This window comes from Ostrea edulis, chromosome 3 (assembly GCF_947568905.1).
Source record: "Ostrea edulis chromosome 3, xbOstEdul1.1, whole genome shotgun sequence".
Taxonomy (NCBI): Eukaryota; Metazoa; Mollusca; class Bivalvia; order Ostreida; family Ostreidae; genus Ostrea; species Ostrea edulis.
In genome coordinates, this window is record NC_079166.1 from 86,192,036 (window position 1) to 86,218,331 (window position 26,296).

The window sequence follows — 26,296 nt, forward strand, 5'->3', positions numbered from 1 at the left end:
AGATATATGTTGTGCACGGACAAATTTGTATTCAACCTTTCCAATTACGAACTCGTATATGCATGGTGTATTTTCATAGAATCTGTACACGGTTTATATTGTATGCAATATCTGCAGATTCATGTATTGCATATTGTTATGCCTTTGTAATAACAATATCTACAGATATATGTTGTACACGTGCTATTTTGTATAAAATTTTAACATATACGTGTATATGCTGTTCGTGGTTTGTTTTGTACACAATCTCTACAAATACATGATGTACATGTTCTATTTTGTATAGAATCTCAGCAGATATATGTTGTACATGATCTATAAAAGTGTACATTCTATACAAAGAAACGTTGCGCATGGTATATTTTGCAGATTGTTATGCACAATCTATTTTGTATGCAATATCTACTCGTACATGTTATGCACGGTCTATTTTGTATACAATATCTGAAGATATTCGATGTATGTTGTACATGTCTTATAGACACTAGCACATCAGAATTCCATTAACATGACCTTTGCAGTGAATGTTTGTAAAATATGGACGAATATACTTGCAGATTTCCGGAATTACTAGTACACGTATAGGGAAATGAAATCAACATATTTTTATACTATATATTTAATATATGAAAAATAATATACAATAACAATGAACCAATTTTATTTTTGTAATAGTGTTAACAAATATATTCGTTGCAACATTTCATAACCCATTAATGTTAACGTCAAATAACGTCAATTTCAGCACACTCGAAAGACACTGGTATTCGAACTTGAATTAACAAAGTTAATAACGCGTGTGACCACCATTTGCATTCACGCATGCTTGACAACGGCGCCCCATTGATGCCACTAAAGTGTTCAGAAATGATTGAGGGATGTTGTTCCAGATGTTGGTTAAAGACTGGCCTAAATCAGCCAATGTCACTGGCTGATTTGGTAAACAGCGTAGACGTCGTTCCATTTCATTCCAGACGTGCTCGATCGGCGATAAATCGGGGGAAACAGCTGGCCAAGGCAAGCCATCGATATTCTGTTGAACAAAAAAGTCCCTGACTACACGTGCAACATGTGGCCTTGCGTTGTATTGCTGCAGAGTGATGTGATTTTGCTGTCTCTGTATGAAGGGTATCACATGGCGCTTAATAATTTCGTCCCGATAGCGCACGCCGCTGAGATTTCCATTGACAATTTGTAGAGAGGTCCTTCCACGTGCTGTTATTCCATCCCAACCCATAACGCTACCTCCACCGAATTGTCGTCGTTGCACAACACAAGCGTCCTGGTACCGCTCCCCAAAGCGACGATACACTCTACAACGGCCGTCACTGCTATCCAAATGAAATCTGGATTCATCAATGAGCAGAATATTGGCCCAGTCCTGTATTCTGAATCGCAGATGTCGTCTGCACCACGCTAGTCTAGCGATACGATGACGTTGAAGCAGTATTGGGCGCACCGCTGGACGTCTTGGTTTGATGTTGTGCTCGCACAGACGATTACGTATAATTCTCGGACTGATTGGTCGAAGTCCAGGAATGCTACGAGCAGTCAAACTTGCTATCTGGAAACGATTTCTTAAGTGCACAAGTCTAATGTGGTTGTTCTGTCAACGCGACGTCACACGAGGACACCCAGAACTTCGTCGATCCCGAGTGTTACCATATTGTTGGAAACGTCTCCATAATGACTGGATGGTGTTCCGATGAACTCCAAAGTGTCTTGCTACGATATATTGTGCCATTCCAGCTTGAAGCATTCCAACAACACGATTACGTTGGTTTTCGTTGAGTCGTGGTATGACAGAAGGATAAATGTTGTCAAAACTAAAGTGCTTTCCTTAACAAATAGTGTCCAAACAAGCCTTTTACACTTCTTACTCCAAACAGTATTGGCCAGTAAAACTCGTGCGTACGAACACTTCAATAAACAACATGTGTTCACTAACCATGAAAAAGTCCGTGCATCTCAGTCGGGTACTATCCGGTATTGTTCAAAAACATCACCTTTATCGATTGTTTAGATTTTATAAATATAAACAATATATATATATAGTAAAATCATACTAAATTTTATAATGCACAGTTTTTTCCGCTAGTATATTTTGTGCCTTTAAAGGCTAATCCTTTTAGAGTACCTAGAATAAGTTGTTTGGATTGATTGAATATTGTTCAATGTCCGTCTCGAAAATATTTCACTCTTATGGAGACGTCACCACTGCCGGTGAAGGGCTGCGAAATTTCGGCCTATGCTCGGCGCTTATGACCTTTGAGCAGGGAGGGATCTTTATCGTGCCACACCTGCTGTGACACGGGACCTCGGTTTTTGCGGTCTCATCCGAAGGACCGCCCCATTTAGTCGCCTTCTACGAAAAGCAAGGGGTAATGAGGACCTATTCTAACCCGGATCCCCACGGGATAGTTGTTTGGAAAATCGAATGATTCTAAAGAAAAGCAAGTCATTAAATTTCAAACATTCCCGTTTGAACAGAGATGGCTGCATTTAACCGGCATACATCGTTAAATTATGAGACGTCAGCCCGTGAGAAGAAGGGATACGGAATGTTAGACAATATACAATCAATCATTCTATCAAACGAAGTTCAAAGTCTAAGATCAAAAGTCTTGGTAACAAACGAAAGGTCTCTTAATCATGAACATCTAAATTTGAAATATCAAAACCCTATCCCCTTTGGATCCAAAGATAGGGCATACGTTTTTCAAAAGTAAGCTAACGTCCAAGGTCACGAGGTCAAACGTTTTGGTCACTAGGACAAACATTTTGGTCACTAGGTTAAAAGTCTTGGTACCAAAAGAAACGTCTCGATCTTCACGAGGCATCCATACATTAAATATCTTTGGTGCAATAGATACAGCTCAGGTTAAAGGTTTTATAAAATAATCCAAGGTCACAAGGTCAAAAGACTTGAAATCATCTTGAGGCATACATATGTGAAATATCGAATTCCTATCCCCGTTGGTTCAAAAGATATATTCCATGTTTGATACTTGTCTATGTGATGATATTAATTCCGGTATTTAATAGTATACATACTTATTAATTTCGGTATCCATACATTTATACTTACATTCATTATTTATAATATAGTAATGATGTACTTGGTGAACAGGTTTAGGATTAAACTGTGTATTGCGGAACATAACTCCATCTGCACCACGCATATTTTTTTTAAATCTCAGATTGAAAGAGTTATGCCTCTTTGCATATATGCGTGAGTTGCGAATTGCATTGCTATAGATATATCAGGATGTAAAATGTCTGATTTGAATAAACTTCTATGTACTCTGGTATTCCTTTACATTTGTTAGAATAATTTTCCCATGTTTAAGCATCACCAGTAGCAGGTGAAATGTTGACATGTAAGCATGGTAACTCACCTCAGGGGTGTTAACAGAGAGGGGTCTGCAACCTCTAAACGTCAGCTTCGGTACAAGAGCTCAGTTTAATTTCCTCGGGTCTATTCTCCCACGCATATAGCAAACTAACATCATCGCTAAAATACTAACAATAATAAGCTTTGTTTTTTTAAAGTCGGATAAATATAAACAACAATGAACATTAGTTAGGCCTATGTACAAAATGTACTAACTATTTACATGTACATACTTGGATGGAATTTTGCACAGCGTAAGGGCATCTCTCCCTCTCTCTCTCAGCAGACGAATCAATGTTATTTATACTAAATCAACTGAAAAGCTTCCTTTGTAAATCAATAATGAAATACCCATAACATTGGAACAGTCGTCTAATTTGTTTGTGCACCCGTTAAAAATAACTCTCCTTAGGTCATTCGGTTAAGGTGTAATCCACAGGTACAATTACACAGAGATAAAATAGAATAAAAGAGTGTATAGATTTTCTTTATTGTTATTTTTCAATGCATATGCTATCAGAAATCTAACACAATTGTACATTGAAAATCTTTTAATTGTTATATGAAATAGCGTCTACGTCTTTATATGGGCGCGTTGTTGATTGATGTTTTTCAGTTATAGCTGGTGGCGCCCAGTTTTTGATAATATCTACATGTAAGGGATACAAAGGACAATCTGTGTTGAAACCTGTGTTGGTTTTAATTCCCATAAACAAATGTTCTACATCACCCTTCGAGTACTGCCCTCTAGTTGTGAATTGACTAAATCAATTCTATTTACCGTGGCTATCTGTATTTTATGATATGGTTCCTGTCCGAGTGACTCTTGATAAGACTGTAACGCCCCGTGTAAGTCCCCCACAACATGTTGACAGATCCCCAGTACCTGCCAGGACAGGTCTCTCATGTATAAAGGTACATATCTGCCATCATCATAGAGCAGTAGGGTGTGTAGGTCTGTCAGTGCCTGTAGATATTGTGACCTGTTACCTAGTCTGTAGTGACATAGGACAGATAACATGTGCACGGTCACAAAGGGAGATAACAATAAAATTACCATTCCGTTCATTTTACTAATTTCTTGTTCTAACCTTAATTCTTCAATATAGGTAAAGACACAATAGAACACAATATTTCTTGCCCACGCCTTCCTATACTTAGTTAACATAGACTGACCACCTACCGCCTCGCTGTAACTCTGTCTGTCTACTTTATAATTATACATGACATGGGGCTGCGAGAGTCTCTGCTTCACTCTATCTGTGACAGTTAGCGCTATTTGATATCTACCGGTATCGTACAAGTATAACGCTAAATATTTACATTTGCAACTGTTTTCTCCTACATAACACTATTACGAGCAATACGTATTTATTTCTGGATAAATCTACTACGGGGTCAACAGAGGTCACGGCTGTGCGTATGAACATTTGTTAAAAGTAGGTAACAGGTACTACTTTTACTAAGGCAATACACATCTAGCAATCGCTCTCACTTACTGGTACAGAAATCTTTCAATAGATGAGATCAACATCACAAAATGTATTTACGGTTTTATTTGTATTCCAAGCAGTGGGCTTTCATCAATAATTGATAAAAGCATTTCTGTAAACAATGTCTTTAGTTACTAGCCTACTAGGCCTTTCGTCTGCTACAACTTCACCCTGGTCATCGGTGATGCGGAATTGTACCTACTGCTAGACGATGACATTAGGCTTTAGCAAAAAGGTCATTCACAAGATGTATGGCCGATAAGTCGTCAAAGTGCATTAAGAGTTTAAGACCTACACACCACACTGCTTCCGTGCCACAGCAGCCATATAGGTGCTTGATGTCGTCGGTTTCCAAGTTTATGTCGGGACATCGAAGCGAGGCGTCGTTCAAAACCTATTACAAAAAATTATCGAGTCAAAAGAAGCGTTCAGTGAGCTCATGTTTATCAACAATTACATATCCAAATCCAAATCGTCCCTTACCTTCGTGCAGTTCCACATTCTCTGCGATGGTCAGTTCTTTCCGGAGATTCATCTGAGCTGCGTCCTCTGTCCTGTCTATAAATGATTTGCCTACACCTGACGACTGCCGCCCTGTTCTTCATGTTCCTCCATCTCAGTCTTCTGTTAACTCCGTAATATCCACAGAATATCTTTCAAAGTCGGTCTTCAACGTCTTCACTTTTCAAAAGTCAAAGCGTATCACAACTCTAGTGTAACACTGCGCATCCCCGTTTAAATCATAATTCCCCCACCCCCTAAAATTAGACATATGGAAGAGTTTTCCATTATATACTCCCGAGTTAATGTATAAGTATATGTTGATATACTTGCTTTCTAGCGTCTTAATAATTAAAACAGTTCTTCATTTTATAGAACTTTGTTTTGTGTTGTCGTCATTTTGAACACCTATGACGCTTCGTTGTGGACGTCAACAATTTGAAATGTATGGAAACGTGTTGTTAACACAATTCAGTAATGTTACCGACCAAAAATGTAAATATAAGTAATAAGGTATCATTTTAAAATATTTATCGGGATATAAATACGGGTTGGTACATGATCAAATTTTCCATAAAGCCCTTCGGGCTTTATGGAATTTGATCACGTGACCAACCCGTATTTATATCCCGATAAATATTTTAAAATGATACCTTATTTCTTAAATATAAACCATCAGATACACAGCCTAACTTTAAAACTAGACCCAACATGTGAATTATCGACCTATCAATGGTGGATCTCCTTTTCTTAGACACACACGAATATTGTGCTTTTAATGACATAGAAGTTGATGCAAGCACATTTATCAAAATCACATGGAATATAACATCATGACGGGTTGAGAATAACTGATCTATTACATTTAAATGCATCATGTTTGCAAGGAAATCTGATTTAACTGGGTCACCTGTAACACGGTAGCTTTCACAACAAAAAGCAATATCAATATCTATTTCTGACTTGAGGTAACTTTCCCCTGTCGGCATTACTAAGTATGGATTGGAGAGGGCCGGGATCAGAATCTCTCTGAGAGTGGGACTATGTAACAGGAAGGCAACGCCAATATTGTAAAATGTTTCTAACTTTTGATACAGGGACATCTGTTGCGCCCCGACAACTTTTCCTGCAAACATGTTGTTTTCCGGGATAAAGAAATTTGGAAGGTAACCGGTATATACACACTGCATCAAGGATTTGAAACAAAACCACACATGATGAAGCAATGTTGATGGTATCCATGGAGTTGAAGAGCTCTCTTGAATTCTCCAAAATAATATAGTTTTCATGAAATATGAACACAGTAATTCGTCAGAAATAATTTCCTTCAGAATTATTTTCATGATCCCGTAACAGAGAAATTGGCAATGGTTCATAGAGTACACAAGTTTTTGCTCCGCTTGTGAAAAAGAAATTCTCCACTCCAAGTCTGAGTTTTCATTTGTCTCTCTGTTTGCGATAGGAACGAGATGAAATCCTTCATTAACAATTGTTTGTAGTACACTACGCGATGGCCATACGCGAGTCAAACATCTCTCAACCCAGGGAAGGGCTGGTAAGGGACAGTGACGGGAATGGAAACACAGCGCGATATCAACTTCAAAAGATTTATACTTGTAGTTGTGACATGGACCGTGCATGTTCTCACCTTCATGGACTGGATCATTTCCATTAAGTGATTGATGATATCTCATCCGGAGTAATAAACTTGAAATGTATTCAGTATTGTTTCTCTCTTTTAGTGAGGACATGACAATTTCTTGATTTGACGGCGTGAGTAGTTGTAATCTGGCGAATCCCGGGGGAGTATCAGAGGTCTCCATATAGATAAGTGTATGTCTGGGTGGATGATAAAACGTGGACTGAGACATCTCACATATCACCTTATGATCAGGGAACCACTGCATGTAATCCCAGTCAGATGATTTAAACCTAAATCCCTCCCTAGAACTACCACTCAGCATCTGTCTCACTCCTCTATACAAGTCTGAAGGTTTCCGTATCATCTCCCCCGTGTCCCATATATCCCTTCTGAAGGTCACTTCTGTCGGTGTCCCTATCTCACGACACACACCCACATACAGGACTTCTGATACACGGGGAATGTGATCCATCTTGTAACGATTCTTTAACGTTAATTGGCAGAGTGGTTGTTAATTACTATCCATCACACTGTATTATAAAACGTTCATGACTAAAACAAGTAGTCTACCATGTTATCGTAAGTCTAAAAATGTTATTTATAGACAATCGGAAATACCCGGCTAGCTGGCGCTCTATTTTCCTTTTGAATAACGTTATTACATATCAGTTACATTATACAGTGGCGGATTTAAGGGGGACCCAGCCGCCCCCTAAAATTTCCAAATTTAAGGTAAATCGTGGTATCTTGTTCAGAAAAATGTACTAAACAATAAAAGAAGCAATAATTTCTTCTACTCCCGGAGAAATAAATGACAAAATCTCTTGATTTCTTGAATTACTTTATTGGGAAAACTTCATTTTTTCCGAAAACCCTTAAAATTTGCGTCATTTTATTAATTTCACCTTATAAAAAATATAGAAAATAGTACAAATGATTGAATAGGAGACATGTTTCAAGCCCTATAAAATCCAGGGGCTTGCCCCCTGGACCTCATGCACCAGGATCTCGTCCTCCAGGACCCAATGCGGCCCCCAGACCCCCTGCCTCATGAAGTGGCGCCCCCCGTAACCGTAATTCCTGGACCCGGCCCTGTTATATTTATAGAAAATTGGAAATTATCAAATAGGCTTCACTAGATTCAGAGTACTCTAATATTGCCGTGACACGAACAATTTTAAGGCTCGGGATTTTGTTCCTCTGGACAAAAAAAAAAAAAAAAAAAAAAAAAGAAAAAAAGAACGATTTACACAAGATATCTGGATATACACTGTAACAGAAAACTAGTTAGCTGTATTTACGTCACAGGATTGACTAGCTATTCTAGAACAGGTCCCAGTCGTCCGTGGAGTAGATCCACAAAGCGGGATATGATAAATAATCTGACACATAGCAACATATACCGGTTACTGTTATAACTAAAAATAAGGGAAAAAATGAATAGCAATTTGCAATAATTCAGTTACAAAGTAAACAAAAACAACAACAACAAAACAAACAAACAAACAAACAAAAACAAAAAAAAACAACAAAACAAACAAACACAAAAAAAAAAAAAAAGGCTAAGAAAAAAAAAAACCACAAGAAGAGAAAATAAAAATAAAATAAAGCTTTCAAACAAAATTTGGTAGCATTACAGATGAAAGGCTGCAAAATTTGCATAAAACGAAGCAGCAAACTAAAAACAGCAAATTTAAAAAAAAATGATATATATATATTCATTCAGCCATGCACTGGAACCACACGTGTCCTTGACAGGAACTGCACCTGCACCTCCCCCCTCCTAGTGTCTATGAATGTTCTAAATTGATTGGTGTTGGATAATTCCCTTACATGGTTAGGTAAGGAGTTTCACAGTGTGGCGGCTGCTTAGCTGGATGACTGTTTACCATACCTAGTAGTTCTTGGTCTTGGTAGTTCCAAAGTCTTTTGGTATCTGAAAGATATTGTATTTTGAATTTCTTAGCTGAGCCAAGTCTTGTAGGAACAGATGACTTTACTTATTTACAATTAAAAAGAAAAACTTCAAGGACCATGGCTCTACCAACTGAGGTATCTGGTCACCGGCGATCGAACCCGGCTAACCACTACATTTCTCATTCCGTGAATGTTTTCACACTTGAAGACATCAAGCCAGGCATTTTTATCTGTCAGTTCTAAGCACCAAATGTTACTAGAATGGACAATATGCAACGGACCAGAATGGAATTCCAACCCAGACCCCATGAATCTCTAGCCAGATGCTCTACCAATTAAGCTCCATGTATCTAGCCAACGGCGATCAAAACCGGCTGATTGCTACATTCCTCTCTCCTTAATTATGCAGATCTTTACTAACTGAGCTATCAGACCAACGGCTATTGAATCCGGCTGACCATCACATTCCTCCTTTCTCATATGACTTCACACCTTGAAGACATCAACCCAGGATCTTTATCCCCTGGCAGGAATTTTCACCTGTCAGTTCCAGGGACTGGTCTACGGCACGTACCATATGTAACAGGAAGGGGAAAATGCAACTGACCAGACACAAAGATGATAATTTAAATCTGTGATTTGTCACACGTATTGATTCGTATTTCAAACTTTTTGTATTCACCTCAAATTCATTCTTTATCAACACAAGTATATCATTAAAGAAGTAGATAATCAAAGAGTGAAAAAGAAGTGCCAGGAAATGCTCCGAATGCATGATTTTGCACCATTTACCCCAGACCCACTGCCTGTGGGGAGTACCCCAGACCCCCGACCTGTGGGGAGTATCCTGTAGATCAGCTTTTACTATTTTCATTGCGAAATCAGATCTGATCGAGACACGGTGTGGCGATAAAAATGATCAGAACTTAGGAAACAAGTGGTAAATAAACTAATCATTTTCATGTAATAAAAAAAAACTGTCTCAAGATCTCCTTAAGATATTATGTACACCAGCAAAGGGTGCGAATGGGGTAGGAGTAGAGGTTGTGAAAAGAACCTATAAGATCAAGTGGTAGACCCCCCCCCCCTTTCAAAAATTCTTGGATCCGCCTATGGAATACATTTTCAATAATGCGTAAGCCTGTTATATTTATGTGTGGTATAACTGTTGCAGTGCATATAGGTAGTATACTGGCATGCAACACGCTTCAGTACCCAAATGAAATGCAATATTGAATTTATCACTATTCAATGGAAGGGGGAAGAAAGAGGGGTATCCCTCTGTCCGCCGCCTGCTTCAAGATCGTAGCGGCTAGGTATGGTGACTGATTTGTGTCATTTTACAATTTGTCGTCCGATCGTTATTTTGAGGCGAAAAGTAGCTAATATTTTGTCGTCTTTTCGTTATTTCAGGATAAAAAGTCGCAAAATACCGTTTAAATAGCTGTCTTTTCGCCTCAAAATAAAAAAAAGACGATAAAGTGTAAAATGCCACAAATCAGACACCACATCTAGCCCCTAAGTCGCCGCTGCGACCTTGAACGCAGCCCAGCAATATTTGTATCGATGAGGAAAAGTTCAGGAAACTGTTTGACTTACTTTTAACCCTAAAGTAGGTCATGGTGCACTAATGAAGTTGAAATGTAAACCGACATTGTATTCCTCTAAGAGGGAGTTTGTGGCAAAATTTCATGGTAATACTGGTATTAATAAGGGGGGAAAAGGAAAACCGTTGACCTTCTTTTACCCCTAAAGTAGGTCGTGGTGCACAAATCCATCTGAAATGAAAACTGAACTTACATTCCTCCGAGAGGAATTCAGGGCAATATTTGCAACTTTAACGAAAACTAGGTTTTTCTGCTAGGTGATACTACAACCTTGACAAACAATAAACATCCTCCACTTCACATTAGTTGTATGTGTACCAAGTTTGACGGGCCTATCCCAGACGGTTCTGTCTGTATCCTGCCTACAAGATTTCCTACTAAGTGATACTACAACTTTGATCGCTAAGGAACACAAGACCCCCTCCACGCGACATGAGGAGTATGTGTACAAAGTTTGACGGTCCTAGTCCTAATAGATCGGTCTGTATTCTACTTGAAAAGATTTCCCATTAACCGATACTGTAACCTTGAAGAAAAGGGTACTCCACTTGGCACGAGGAATATGTGTACAAAGTTTGACAATCCTAGCCCTAATAATTCAGTCTGTATTCTGCCTGTACAAGGTTTTTCTATTAACCGATACTGCAACCTTGACCTTGAAAACCAATAGATTTCTTCCTCTCGTCAAGGTGATCAAATGTACTAAGTTGTAAGATCCTGGAGCTTATGGTTCACTTTGCATTTTGCCTACAAGGGCCGGACAAACAGAAGAGGCCATGTCATCACACGTTTTGTCTTTGATGAGCGTATAAAAACAGGTCAGCTAATAAAGGAACACAATTGGTGCTAATGCACTTGTCACTGATTGGTTTGATCAGAAAACTACTGATTGGTTATCAAGAAAACCAGGTTTAACTGTCAACGTGTTAATGACTGCAACATCATGACATATCTTCCTATCAGGTCTCCAAAATCTTAAAGACTGATAAACTAGTGGACAAAAAATGCTTTATTAAACCAAAAATAAACACCAATAGGCAAAGATACTTTGTAGGTATATGTGTATTAATTAGGCTAAAAACTACTACTGTGTAACATGTATTCATTCCGAACATCTATTGATGACAGTAAAGTTCATGTGTTTGTTTATCTACAGTATAGCTCTGCATTGAATTGTCAGTATAACATACATATTACACATCAAAAGTGATATTGGTTATAATCAACTATATACATCTATTGATGACTTACTTTTTTTTTACAGTGTATATTACAATATAGAATTGTTATCCCACGTTTACATTGGTTGTACTATATGTACAGTGTCTCTGCATTGATTCCTTCAATATCAGCTGTCAATGAAATATGTAATACACATCAAAAAAGTGATAATTATCACTCTACACAGTATATGGGTATTACTAAAACAACAAGTTACACGTATTAAACTACTATGTTACTACATATATTGATGACTTTTACAACTACATAACTTTGCTTACGTGTATCTTCACTGTACAGTGTATATAAATTAATACAATTTAACATTACATTTATATTGGTTGTGTTATACGGACAGTAGTAGCTCAGCATTGATTCCTTCAGTATCAGCTGTCGTAAAAAGGTAGAGCAACACCCATCATAAGTGATTACGGTTATCTAATCAAAGTGTCCCCGTTTCCTGATGAAACAGACATTTTCTCCTATATTTCTAAATTCTGTGTACATGTATATCTCATCATATAAAAAATGTCGACTTCAATTCCTTACGTCTACAAGTACATGGTAAAACAAATACCGGTACATACTTATAATCGTCCAATAATAAGCCATTAGACAGTGAGCTTCTGCACGAGTAAGTTGTGAGTTTCCGTAATGAGCATATAAACATAACGACAAAACACTGGTGAATTTAAACAAACATATTTATGTTTTAATTTTCTATTAACATGTTGTATTTACATGTGACTATTATATTCAGATTGACCTGTTGTATTTACATGCGACTTCATTATATTCAGATTGACCTGTTGTATTCACATGTGACTTCATTATATTCAGATTGACCTGTTGTATTTACATGCGACTTCATTATATTCAGATTGACCTGTTGTATTTACATGTGACTATTATATTCAGATTGACCTGTTGTATTTACATGTGACTATTATATTCAGATTGACCTGTTGTATTTGCATGTGACTATTATATTCAGATTGACCTGTTGTATTTACATGTGACTTCATTATATTCAGATTGACCTGTTGTATTCACATGTGACTATTATATTCAGATTGACCTGTTGTATTTACATGCGACTTCATTATATTCAGATTGACCTGTTGTATTTACATGCGACTTCATTATACTCAGATTCTGCTTTTTCCCTAATATATGTTTCTCTGTGATGTCATGAAAATATCCACACCATAAATAAAACCATAAAAAATAGACAATACAATGATAACATTAAGGTATTTAAAAAGACAATTCATAATCAAATGTACTAAGGGAGACAAATCCAAGACCAAAATACATGCACATAACATCTACAGCTCACAATTATCACTTCACATCAAGAAAACTGCTGTAATTGATATTGTATAAACAGAAAAATATTCACCAACTACACATGAAAATAGCAAAAAATTAAAACAGAATGATAGCATTATTTGCCAGGTGGAATTTCTTCATAAAAACAGCATTTACAAAGTAGAACACCCCAATGGAAAAGAAAAGCCAGGGGATTTAGCGGATACACCAAACACTCCATCATCCAGCGATCCCAAAGTTCTATCCCCCACATAACCACTCAGGGTCCCCATCTAACAAAAGTTTTTACTAAAAAAAACCACAATTTTTCTTCAACATACAATGTAATTGTATATCACTATACACTCAGAATTCAAAATGAATTATAATAGAAGTATTTGTATTTTGATGTATCTTGAACTAATTGAGATTTGATTCACCCTACTTCGTGGACTAACAATGAATTGCTTAAACTAACCAGACCCACTTCTCACAATCCCAAACTGCCCACGTATTCTACTCTGCTCATGACTCATCCTTATATACTATACAATCATACAATGACCGATAGATTAACGATGATACAGCAGTTCTGACTGGTTGACAATTCTCTACCGATATTTGCATCAATCGGGAAATGTCCTCCGACACCGAGCTAGAATTTGAAACACAGGTTTCGAAGTTTGTAACGTCACATCACGTTTTCAAGACTGTAGGGCTACATCGTAGGGTGTAGCAGGAGACGTTTCTTCTCTATAATGCATCATTTACAGCTTTACAAATCAATCAAGGGAACTAAATCAAAATATCTCCAACTTCTTTTCCATTGAGCGAACAAAATCCTGGACTAAAAACATGCTCCATAAAATGATACAGTTTTCTGTCCAATTTTCAGTCAATTCCTCAATGTTTCAGAAATAAAAAATATCAAAAATCATTCCTTAATTCCGCCACCACTTCAACAGCGATTTTCTTTATAACAACACATACAAGATTCTACCATTTGCCTGAACGCTAGTTTAAAAATTATGATTCTTATACGGAAAAATTTACTGATCGTCTCAAATCTTGTCATTGTCCATTCCACTCGATCAAGTCTAAATGATGATTAGATTTAGCTCACAGTCCAAGATATTATGTGTAAACAACTAAGAATCGTATATAATATATATATATATATATATACATATAAATAGCTCCGAGTCCAAGATATTACATGTAAACAACTATGAATCGTATAATAAATATATGTACCTGTATATATATAATTAGCTCTGAGTCCAACATATTACGTGTAATAACTAAGAATCATATAATATCTGGTAATGTGGCACTTTGATCAAGATTACATTTTCCTCTTAAATATAATCCTCTATTTCATTCCTTCAGTCATATTGTTGTTTATAAAAACTCCTGTGTAGTCAACTGAACAGATCTCAAGTCTATCATACCAGCTCTATGTAAGATTTGTGTAAACCTGCTGCAGGATTCGTCAAAAACAGTATTAGAGTATGGGACAATAAAGGGAACTTAATGAAACAAAACAAAACTAACTGGAACAGACTGGGAGTTGGGAGACTCTCTAATGAATGTGTCTCAATCTGATGTAAGGAAGGGGTGGCTTCATTTTCAATGTTTTTACCATTCTATAGAATAAACTAATAAAAAAAAATTGTAAGACATGTACACTTATTAACTTCAGGAATAATTTTCAAAGAATTGCAATAAATGAGTGGGAACTAGACCTGTCCTACAAAATCTGTCCCACATGTCTAACTGTGGTAAAAATCTCTACACGAGAAAGGTTTTGACAGTGCCCCTAACAAACTCCCTACATATCGGACATTTTCTCATGGCCGGAGCACAGTCCACACAGCAGGCCAGATGACCACAGGGCAGGAAGGCTATGGACACATTCTTCTCCATACAGATCTTACACAGGATCTGGTCCTTCAGACTCGTGTTCTCGTGTCGTAGAGAAGTCAGCTCTGTAAAGAGACGGAAGGTAAACAGAAAATTGAATACCGAACTACCAATTGTTTGTTGAGTTTATCAAATAAATAAAATATATCAATAAAATCCTGAGGAATTTTTTTTTGTCTTCTAACTAAAACGATGGATAATGTGGAGTGGCTTGATTATATGAAGGCCAATTTCAGTTATTAGACATACTAACTGAAAAACTAGTCGGGTACACAGAATTCAAATTGAAATGGTTTTCAATTAAACATGGACTGTGTTAAAAACACTTTGAGTAGAGTACAATCTACAGTAATAACAATATTGTTGACCAGTGAGAAATTCATGAGGAGGAACAAATCTCTTTGTGTATCTCGGCAAATCATGAAGTCCAACGTTTATTTTCTCCATCATTTCAATCAGTGATTTATTTCTTAAGAACTTCAAAGAGAAAATAGTAATAGTGTGAAGTATAGATCTTCTGTAAAGCAATACCAGAGTTACCTGCTCCTTTCTACCCCTTTTTAACATTACTCACCATCAAAGGTCGGGTTGGGCAGCGAGTTTGTTGCTGCTTCCTCTAAATTGCAGTCACCTTCAATTAAAAAAAATCTCATGTTAAACATATACAGATAATGAATACACACATGGTTATCATTAATTTTTTTTTCAAAGCCACTTAAACAAATAACATGTAAAACATGAATTTCATCATGCATGTCAAAGAGCAAGGAAGGATAAGGGGCCTAAGTATTTTCCTATTTACCTGTGTTAGAAGCCTCTCTAAATGCAGCTTCCTCATTTGTTGATTGGTTGATCCTCTCAGTGGTAGTATCTGATTGGTTGATCCTCTCAGTGGCAGTATCTGATTGGTTGGGATTACTTGAAGCCCTCTCATTGACTGTCTCTGATTGGTCAACAAGGCCAGAGGATTGGTTGTTTGAGGTTTCTGTAGCTCTGCGACTGTCTGACATCTCAAATATGACCTCCAAGATTTCCTGAGCCGAGACTTTGTGCTTTCCTAAATATCAGAGAACAGTTCAGTGTGAAATGTTGGAATCGAATGAAAACAAAACTTATTTGTAAGAGACAAATGTTACCTTTGACCCCAATATGTCAACTTGACCTGTCATTGATCTTTCATCTAATTTAACGTGAAGTATTTACTTTTATGATTGTGACTACACTGTTAAAGTTGTAGAGAGACTAAGAGAAAGACAAGAGGGACTGGGATCAAACCTAATGATCTCCCGCTTGCCTGAGTGTACTAACTTCTAGCATGGGGACAAACTCTATGCAGAATAATGGCCGTGTATGGCAACCAGAATTCATTCAATTTATTTCTAATTTTTATCTGAGATGGACATCTTGGGAGGAGGGTTATACAAAAAAAAAAAAAATCCACAAGAACTCTGCAACTGTCCTTACATTGCTGTAACTTAAGATGAACTGTTTGGGGTTAGGGCTGTTCTAGGATGAACTCTGTGTGGATAAGGTGACATCTTTGTTGTATCTTTCTCATGCATTTGACATTCATGATAGACAACTGATAATCCTCAGTCTAAGCTACACACAGCAGTATGCCTCTCGGTACCCTGTCCTTGATACTCACAGTGTTCATCTGGTATTATTATTTTAAAAGTGTACAGAATCACTTTTAATAATGCAGCTGAATTAGTTACTAAGGTTATCAACTTTCCCTTAATTACATGCTAGAAAACATTTGCATGCAAAAGTGAGATAAATAATTCAAAAAGTAAATATAGTGGGAATCCATAGTTACATCTGTCACTACTCAAGTCTGTCAGGGATCTATAAATAGCCTCACGTGCATGAGGGTAATCCCAACATGATGCATATAACTGACAACTGTCTAGATTTAGGTTTGAAAGAGCGGGAAAAAAATAACCCATCTCACCCCCCCCCCCCCCCAAAAAAAATAATTCAATAATTTTTTTTTTAAAATCCAACAAATTACTAGGAGGTATTTGAGATTTTCATTTGTCTTAAACTTGAGGCATGGTAGTTTGTAGAAATTCAGATCATACAAACTTTAAAGGTTTCTAGGAAGCCTGGTCTTGATGCAGTATATATAGATCTACATACCCTTAGGTAGCCGGGCCTACAGCAGTATATATAGATCTACATACTTCTAGGTAGCCTGGTCTTGATGCAGTATATATAGATCTACATACCCCTAGGTAGCCGGGCCTACAGCAGTATATATAGATCTACATACTTCTAGGTACCCTGGTCTTGATGTAGTATATATAGATCTACATACCTCTAGGAAGCCTGCTCTTGATGGTGCTGATGGCAGCCTTAATGGTCTCGTCATCATATCCCATGTCTTTGATGCTTCTTACAGCGGCAGATTTCATGATCTTGTCTTCTTTAGTCTGAGTCGTGGCAGGGTCACCTACAATGCAGGACAAAGGCCCAATTCACTAACCAAAAATTTCCTTTTAGCAGTTAGCTCATGTCTAATGCATCATCCTTGCAACAACAAAATGACACAATCAACATATAGACTGAGTATTGTGTGCTTGTTTTGAAGAGAGGTTGGTTGTGTATTGCCTAACGCCCCAGTTGAGAATCTTTTCCTCATATGGAGATATCTTTCGGAAAGAGAGAAAAAAATCCAAACACCTGATTTCTCATAATAATAGTACGCTGAGAAGGGTGTCAGTTTTCAGCTTGATTGAACAAACACCAGGAAGATCATCAAACAATACTAATAACCTCTCAGTGGACCTTTACATACATCAGACCTCGCAAATGTTTGTGGTGGACCAGAGGTAACCAGTCACCTCATATATTGGAAGGTCCACCTGGCAGGCTGGGGTTGTTGGACCATCAGCCAACCAAAATATTCCCAGCAATAATTACTTCAGAGCAAATAAAAATGATCAAATCAGAAACTTGGGGATTGTTCAATCAAAACGAACTACGTACATTCACAGTTATCTTTTGTCCATCTCTGTAGTCCATCCTCCATAAGATCAAAGGTCAGTTTCTGAGTTCAAAGTTCAGTCTGTCAGATTAAAGGTCAGTTGTGGCCAGAAGAGTGTGGCTTAAGGAAATTATCCTTATGGACAAAGAGGGTCACCATGTCTAATTCGTCTGATTCAAGTCATGAGCAAGTGTAGAGTGACTTTAGTATTTCTAAATCATTAAGGACACTTGCTAAAAACAAAACAAACTTTTCTGTCTTCAAATATTTTTGTATAAAATGTGAATAAATATGTAAAAATAGCAACATTACAAACTGAATGAAGTCAAGTTGAACAATTGATTAGTGTTTACTGGGTGGCTGTTTTGAAATTCAAAGCTTTAGTGTGCAGAGACACTGTAATCGCTTGAACTCTTTTCAAACATTGTGGCACGATAAAGATCCCTCCCTGCTCAATGGCCATAAGCGCCGAGCATAGGCCTAAATTTTGCAGCCCTTCTCGAGAGGGACGTTAGACAATATTCAATCAATCAATCAAACATTGATAAAAAATTACTCTAGGAGCATAAATAAGTATCAATGAATTACTCTACAGTGAGAAGATTTCAGACCTGCCTGAATTTTGTCAAAAAACTGTAAAAATTTGAAGTCTACAAAAGGAGGTAGAAAAATGTTTTTGTAGCAGTGTCTTTAATCTGTAGTCAAAACAATAATTACCGGTATACTTTATTTTTTTTTTTATAATTTAAGAAGTGGTTACTTTATAACTAAATTTATAGTAGTGGATCATACACAATGAATAGTATTCAGAAAAGGATGAAAACAAAAAACAAATTTATTTATAATGACCTTGGTCAAATGACCTTGAGTTAAGGTCAAAACACACTGTAACATCATTAGCAACCTTAGAGCAAAGTATGGACAAGACTTTTCAGAGTAAAGAGTATTTTGATGGAAATTTAATGCATTTTCAGTCAAAAATCCATGAAACACTACAGTAACCCTCGGTCTGGAACCTGTGATCCCATAGTTACAAAGTGTCTGAGAGACTTTCAGGCTCAATATAAGGAATATGTGACCCAGGGTTACAGCCACCCCCCCCCCCCCCCAAAAAAAACCCAACTTAAACCTCTTCCAAAGGAATTTTAGTAAAAAATAGTCATGTAGTAAAATTCTGGAAAGAACTCAAAATTATTTCCTGCTTAATGTTCTGTACTATATTTATTTATAATATATTTCATGCCCCTACTCTTAATGTTACAAACCAGGAAGTTTTCAATTTCATCATATTCACTTCCCTGTGACACAAATTTCCCCAAGTCTTAAATATAGATATAAGTTTTGAAAAGATGCAACTGATGTAATCATGTTTGTATCATACAAAACAAGTTTAGATTCCCATCCTTGTCTGTCTGTCTGTGTGTTATAGTACAGATTCTCACCTGTCTGTCTGTCTGTCTGTGTGTGTGTTATAGTACAGAATCTCACCTGTCTGTCTGTCTGTGTGTTATAGTACAGATTCTCACCTGTCTGTCTGTCTGTGTGTGTGTTATAGTACAGATTCTCACCTGTCTGTCTGTCTGTGTGTGTGTTATAGTACAGATCCCCACCTGCCTGTGTGTTATAGTACAGATCCTCACCTGTCTGTCTGTGTGTGTGTTATAGTACAGATCCTCACCTGTCTGTCTGTGTGTGTGTTATAGTACAGATCCTCACCTGTCTGTCTGTGTGTGTGTTATAGTACAGATCCTCACCTGTCTGTCTGTGTGTGTGTTATAGTACAGATCCTCACCTGTCTGTCTGTCTGTGTGTGTGTTATAGTACAGATCCTCACCTGTCTGTCTGTGTGTGTGTTATAGTACAGATCCTCACCTGTCTGTCTGTCTGTGTGTTATAGTACAGACATTCACCTGTCTGTCTGTGTGTTATAGTACATATCCTCACCTGTCTGTCTGTGTGTGTGTTATAGTACAGATCCTCACCTGTCTGTCTGTCTGTGTGTTATAGTACAGATCCTCACCTGTCTGTGTGTCTATGTGTAACAGTATGGATACTCACCTGTCTGTATGTTTGTCTGTGTCTCTCCAGTCTCTTCTAGTTGTCTTTGTTCCTCCTTAACAGACAAAAAAAATCACAATAATAAATCTCCAGATGTACAGACACCAGACAAAACAGGTGATTTACTATTTTGACAAAAAAATCCTTTATGCATCATACGTGACAGATGTCTATCAAAATAACAAAGAGCAACGCTCAAGTACATAACATGTCCCAGCCTGCAGTAGTTCAGTGGTAGAGTGTCTGTTACCTAAACCGGAAGGTCAGGAGTTCAAGCCCTATATGTGCCATGGACTTGACAAACTTATGACGTTAACATAGGTAGTGATTGCTCCTTTGCCAAATGCTCAGCTATTAGAATTAAAAATCACGGGTCTCTTGGATATGACTTTAAAATCTGAGATCCTATTATGCGTCAGGCGTTGTTTCGTTAAAGAACCGTCACTGTTACAGCCTAGAGCGCTAAGCATAGGTCTAAATGTGTGGCACTTCACCTACTGCTGGTGATGCCTCAATATGAGTGAAAAATTCTTGAAGGGACATCAAACAAACATGTTTATGATTCATATGCTTGCATACTCAAAAAGTCACTGACAATGTCAACTGTAATTTCAAAATTAGACAGTGACCTGTGACCTACTTTACTTTTGGGTTGTGACCCCCCCCCCCCCCCCCCCCCCCCCCTCCACAATGCATCAACAGATCAAGTTTGATATGGACCTAGTCCTCACAGCGTGCAAGCTCATGATACAATAAATTCCAGAAGGATATCAGTGACCTATTTTTGGTTAGCGACCCCCCCCCCCCCCCCCCCCCCCCCCCCCCATGCATCATCTTCAGGACTAAGTTTGATAGTCCTTGGCCTCACAGTTTCAAAGATAACCCTGGCACGGAAAAGCTAAGGAATCAATAGACAGACAGATAAGTAGCCCATTTGATTGTATGGTCCGTAAAACATAAATTTCTGGATTTCTCAACAACAACATTCCATTGTATGGTCCGTAAAACATAAATTTCTGGATTTCTCAACAACAAAAATGTCAAAATTTGGACTTAAGTCTGAGATTTTACTCAAATTCTTACTGCTCAAAGAAAACTGAAACACGAGTTCGTATATGTACATACAACTTTCTAGAGAGAAATCCCAGCCAGATGACTCAGATTTGAATAACAATTCCTTTATCAATCATCATACAAGCAGAAGCGTACAAACAATATCAAAATGTTTTTCTTTGTATATATATAATTATATAGTTTTATGCCCATTTCAAGAATTTTCATCCATATAGAAATTTTCCCAGCACTTGGTGAAGTGCTCCAAATTTTCACCTACAGTGACCTTCTCTTTATAGGTTCACTTTCAAAAGTGAAGATTTCTCAAACGGGACATAAAACAATTTACACATACAATGCTGAAACAACTACTAGATCAAAGTGTATTTCAAGTGATCTGGACCCAGTCACACGAAAGTTAGTTAAGCTTAACAGACAGTTAGTGTCTTATTATCACTATATAAATGTAAAAGTTAATGACAGGTTAATTATTAGTTAAACTTAACTAACTTTTGTGCAAATGGGTCCTGAACTACTATTTACAGACAGTAAATTAACTAACCAATGAGTCACTTTTCACATAAAATTTAATTCTTGAATTGAAACACCTCCCCATGCTAGCCCTGGTTTCTGAACACGTACCACTTCTGCTGCTCGTTTGAGAACCAGGTCAATGAACTGCTGGCCACGATTCTGACGAACAAATGCACACTTGCTGAACCACCTTGCATGTTCAACCTGTATGATAAACAAGAATGATGTGTTTCTTTTTCCATTTCATAATTCATTTTATATACACACTGTATCATCACAAAATTCTGGGGAGTATTCATGATACATACAAACTGTATAATCACAAAATTTTGGGGAGAATTCATTACACATACACACTGTCATCACAAAATTCTCAGTAGAAATCACTATATCATCACAAATTTCTGAGGGAGAATTCATTATACTTTGAGGATCACAAACCCAGAGCTGGGAAAATTGATTTTATCATCACAAATGTTTACGTTGACTCTGCAAAGGGTCAATTCTGTTATCCATTAGTTTCATAGGTCTAGCAGATCTTGTACATTTAACATAAGTCTAGCAGATCTTGTACATTTCTGTTATCCATTAGTTTCATAAGTCAAGCAGATCTTGTACATTTTACAAAAGGGATGGGTAAATAAGCCCCATTGTCAACATGGTTAGGAAAACGTTTCAAAACAATTCTCTGCAATCTTGGTAATGTGATTCAAACATAGCAAATGATTCATGGTAATGGACTCATAATAAAGTTGTAGCTTTCTGCATACTGACAGAATTCCATTTTCTGGGTAGTTACTGAATAAGGAGAGAAAGTTAGTAAGAAAAAGTTACAGAGAGAGAGAAGAAAGACAGAGATTGAGAGAAATAGAACACAGAAAATTCACAAATTATTTTGTGTAAATTCCAAAACATTCTCCAGATCTGACTTTCAAAACCCTTCCGACTTACCCACGGATCGTCACCTGCTTCCCAGTTTCTCAGTCCCCCTCCACAGAAGAAACAGCGAGTGTAGTCTCCGTAACCAGCATAGAAGAACCCAGCCAGAGACATGTCACGTGGTGTCTGCGTCATGGCTGCCGGCCAATCAGTATAGGAACTGATCCGAACAGCCAGAATGGCGTAGGACGGGTATTTGGGACGTTCAAAATTGATCCCCATGGGGTCCCTTTTGAGGGCTTCTAACTGAGCCTCCTTGCTGGAGGGGCTGGGAGGGGCACCGGCTGTGGTGTAGGCCAGCTGATCGGGGGAGGTTGTATCATTTCTGTTGGCAGCTACTTGATTATTAAGTGGTGGTCTCCCTGATATCTACAATTACATTACACAAATGTATACCAGACTAAGTATGACATTTTGTAAAAATATTAAACACTGTGCACAAAAGCATTTAGTCTGTTGGGTAACATTTATCACTATAGAGTTTCAAGGGTACATTTTTCCCAATATCAAAGTTGCAGAAAACACTACAACATTTACAATGGCACCCATTGTGCAGCGTGTTCAGAGAAACCCAAATGGTACTTGGTCCATCATTAAATTGCAAATGGTAAATTTATATTTGAGACATTAAATCCCCGTGTACTGAACGAGTTCAGATTACAAATGGTGAGAAATTCAACAATGGTACCATTGGTATACCACTGGCTGATCAGTTAGAAATGTCAAACAAAGACAGATTCATATCAATGTGTATAATTTTACTGCAAGAAGATGCATTTAGAAATATGTTTTCAAGTATTGTTAATTTTCTCCTGCAGCTGATTATTTTCTCCATCTTCCCTAGCCAAGGGTTTTCGGTTCATACAGGGGGAGAGGAGCAGATTGAAAACCCCCAGCTTGCAAAAAGTATTTTCTCTTGCAAAACATGAGATCATCTGATGAAATGGTTAGAGTGAACAATTACTTCACTTGATCTTAAAACCCATTTCCAACTGTCCAGGGACATCTTTGAAGTAACATGTCTGAAAATGTCTTCAGTTGATGTCTACGAAAGGGGAAAAGCTGTGAAACAAAATCTGTTGCTTTCGGCCTGTACACGATGCCCTCCATTTTTCATCACATTATAAATAAAATTACCAACGCTTATAGAGCTCTAGATTGTCAGCAGAAATTTTAATCATCGGTAAATTTCATTGGCAAACATTGATACCACTATCATACCATTAGGTAAAGAGTTCTGCCAATGATAACTTTAGTCAAACAATGGTAGTACTCCGACTGCACCCAGGGAATCCCTTCCCTTTGATCTTGATGGACGACAAGATGTTAAGAGTCACCCCAAAGGAGCATTGAACATATTCAATTTCAGTTTGTAACTTTTAACCGACCTCTGTAAAGGTGTAAAAATCGTATTTAATTTCATGTTTGAAACTTCAGACCAACCTCACTCAGTAATAGAATAAAAACGTATTTACCTTCTGCTTGTAACTTCAAACTGACCTTGGTTAAGGAACATTGAACAAATTTAATTTCATTCAAAATTTCAACTGACCTCAGAACTGGCTGTGGTATTTGTCGCCATGACAATACCCCTCATTTCTTGAGGTCTGTTTTGGACGTTATCCTGCGACATCAGATTAATGGTGGAATTTCTGGTGCCGCTGACCTGAGGTCTGTTTTGGATGTTTTCCTGCGATATCAGATTAATGGTGGAACTTCCAGCCTCGCTGGCCTGGGATCTCTGTGGGGCTATGTTGGTGGCGGTTGTCTCTGCATTTCCTGGAGCTCTGAAATCTGTCGTCTGCTGAACTCTCTCAAGGTCTCTCATCATTGTTCTCTGGGTGACTGGGTCCGGAGTCTCGCGCACAATGGGAATGTTATCAGAGGAAGCACCATGAAATCTGAATAAAGAATCACCACCACTGAATCTTAAATGTCTGTGTACGATCAACAAAAGGTGATAGATGGGTGTGTTATATTATGTAGATACAAAGCTATACAATAACACTAATGTACGTAATATGTATCTGTAGTTACTGTATTCAAACAACACAAGTATCAGAAACAGTACATAATACACCCATCACAAGCTGTATCAGAAACAGTACATAATACACCCGTCACAAGCTGTACCAGAAACAGTACATAATACACCCGTCACAAGCTGTATCACAAACAGTACATAATACACCCGTCACAAGCTGTACCACAAACAGTACATAATACACCCGTCACAAGCTGTACCACAAACAGTACATAATACACCCGTCACAAGCTGTACCACAAACAGTACATAATACACCCGTCACAAGCTGTACCACAAACAGTACATAATACACCCGTCACAAGCTGTACCACAAACAGTACATAATACACCCGTCACAAGCTGTACCACAAACAGTACATAATACACCCGTCACAAGCTGTACCACAAACAGTACATAATACACCCGTCACAAGCTGTAACACAAACAGTACATAATACACCCGTCACAAGCTGTAACACAAACAGTACATAATACACCCGTCACAAGCTGTAACACAAACAGTACATAATACACCCGTCACAAGCTGTACCAGTACAGTACATAATACACCCGTCACAAGCTGTACCAGTACAGTACAAAATAGGCCCATTACAAGCTGTACCAGAAACAATAGGGCTGTGCGGTGCACCGAAAATTTCGGTGCACCGCGATTCATACCATTCGATTCGATGCACCGATTACAAATTCCGGATTTCGGTTCGGTTTAGATTTTACTTACACCAAAACAACAAATATGGCGTCCGAGTGATGTTGAAAACGTGGATTTTTATGCAACAGAGATTTAAATCACTACTGTGTTGAGAGTTAGCATTTTCACCACTCATATACCAACAGAATATGGTCCGTAAGATCATTGCAGTTTATCTTTACATGACATAGCATTTCTGTCAGTGGTGGAATGAAATCAACATCGTAGGTAATGAAACAGATTTGACAGTTAATATGAGAGAAGTAAATCAATAAAGGAGAGATTTTCAAAGACTCTCAATTGATAGAATTATTGAATTTTTGCATATCAATGAAAGCAATATCATATACATTTTAGATTCACTATAGATTTGTTTAATAATCCAAAACTTATGTAGCACATTGATATAACAAATTTTGAAAGACTGTCAGTGTTTTCTTTTTTCTATCAAAGTTATAAAATGTCATTATGAATAGATATGATGTTTACAAATGACGACATATATTTATATAACTTGAATAAAATCACATCAAATATGCTACTCATTAAAATTGTTAATTTTTGTGGTGTCATTAGATAAATTGGACCTAACATGAACCGAATCGAAAATAACCGAACCGTGCTGTTCTGAATCGAAACCGAACCGAATCGAGCTAAGCCTGAATCGTCCCAGCCCTAAGAAACAACTATCAATTTCATGAAAATGGGCATTGAATAAAACTCCAGACTGACTTTTAATTGTAGTGTGTACAGAAGGAACGATTTGATGATGATGCAATGACACAGTAACTGTTAGTGAATGATTTGATGATGATGCAATGATATAGTACCTGTCAGTGAACGATTTGATGATGATGCAATGATACAATACCTGTCAGTGAATGATTTGATGATGATGCAATGATATAGTACCTGTCAGTGAATGATTTGATGATGATGCAATGACATAGTACCCGTCAGTGAATGATTTGATGATGA

The 26,296-nt window shown here is 37.5% G+C and overlaps 2 protein-coding genes across 8 annotated transcripts in view; both read right to left on the reverse strand.

Moving 5' to 3' along the window:
* Positions 1-3,865: 3,865 nt before the first annotated feature.
* Positions 3,866-11,191, reverse strand: LOC125677305 (uncharacterized). Its single transcript, XM_048915314.2, has 2 exons — positions 6,042-11,191; positions 3,866-4,705 (listed from the first exon to the last, which is right to left on the reverse strand). The coding sequence occupies exons 1-2, from the start codon at positions 7,500-7,502 to the stop codon at positions 4,670-4,672; spliced, it is 1,497 nt and encodes a 498-aa protein (XP_048771271.2). The 5' UTR covers positions 7,503-11,191; the 3' UTR covers positions 3,866-4,669.
* Positions 11,192-11,542: 351 nt separating this feature from the next.
* Positions 11,543-26,296, reverse strand: part of LOC125677307 (uncharacterized) — a 55,905-nt gene continuing 41,151 nt past the window's right edge. For 6 of the 7 annotated variants that reach the window (XM_056159284.1, XM_056159281.1, XM_056159286.1 and 3 more), the window contains 8 exons: positions 24,135-24,483; positions 22,595-22,951; positions 21,752-21,847; positions 20,057-20,111; positions 17,330-17,464; positions 15,812-16,066; positions 15,584-15,640; positions 11,543-15,074 (listed from right to left, as the gene is read on the reverse strand). In XM_056159284.1, coding sequence (XP_056015259.1) covers positions 14,878-15,074; positions 15,584-15,640; positions 15,812-16,066; positions 17,330-17,464; positions 20,057-20,111; positions 21,752-21,847; positions 22,595-22,951; positions 24,135-24,483 — 1,501 coding nt within the window. In that variant the 3' untranslated portion in view covers positions 11,543-14,877. The remainder of the gene's footprint in view (positions 15,075-15,583; positions 15,641-15,811; positions 16,067-17,329; positions 17,465-20,056; positions 20,112-21,751; positions 21,848-22,594; positions 22,952-24,134; positions 24,484-26,296) is intronic. The other variant, XR_008801341.1, reaches the window with a different exon arrangement.

Excerpts from the sequence above, each read along its gene's own strand:
- LOC125677305 (XM_048915314.2), bottom strand. The coding sequence starts at position 7,502 with ATGGATCACATTCCCCGTGTATCAGAAGTCCTGTATGTGGGTGTGTGT. Across the intron at positions 4,706-6,041 it reads GTTTATATTTAAGAAATAAG|CGTTATACTTGTACGATACC; the intron begins GTATCATTTTAA and ends GTAAATATTTAG.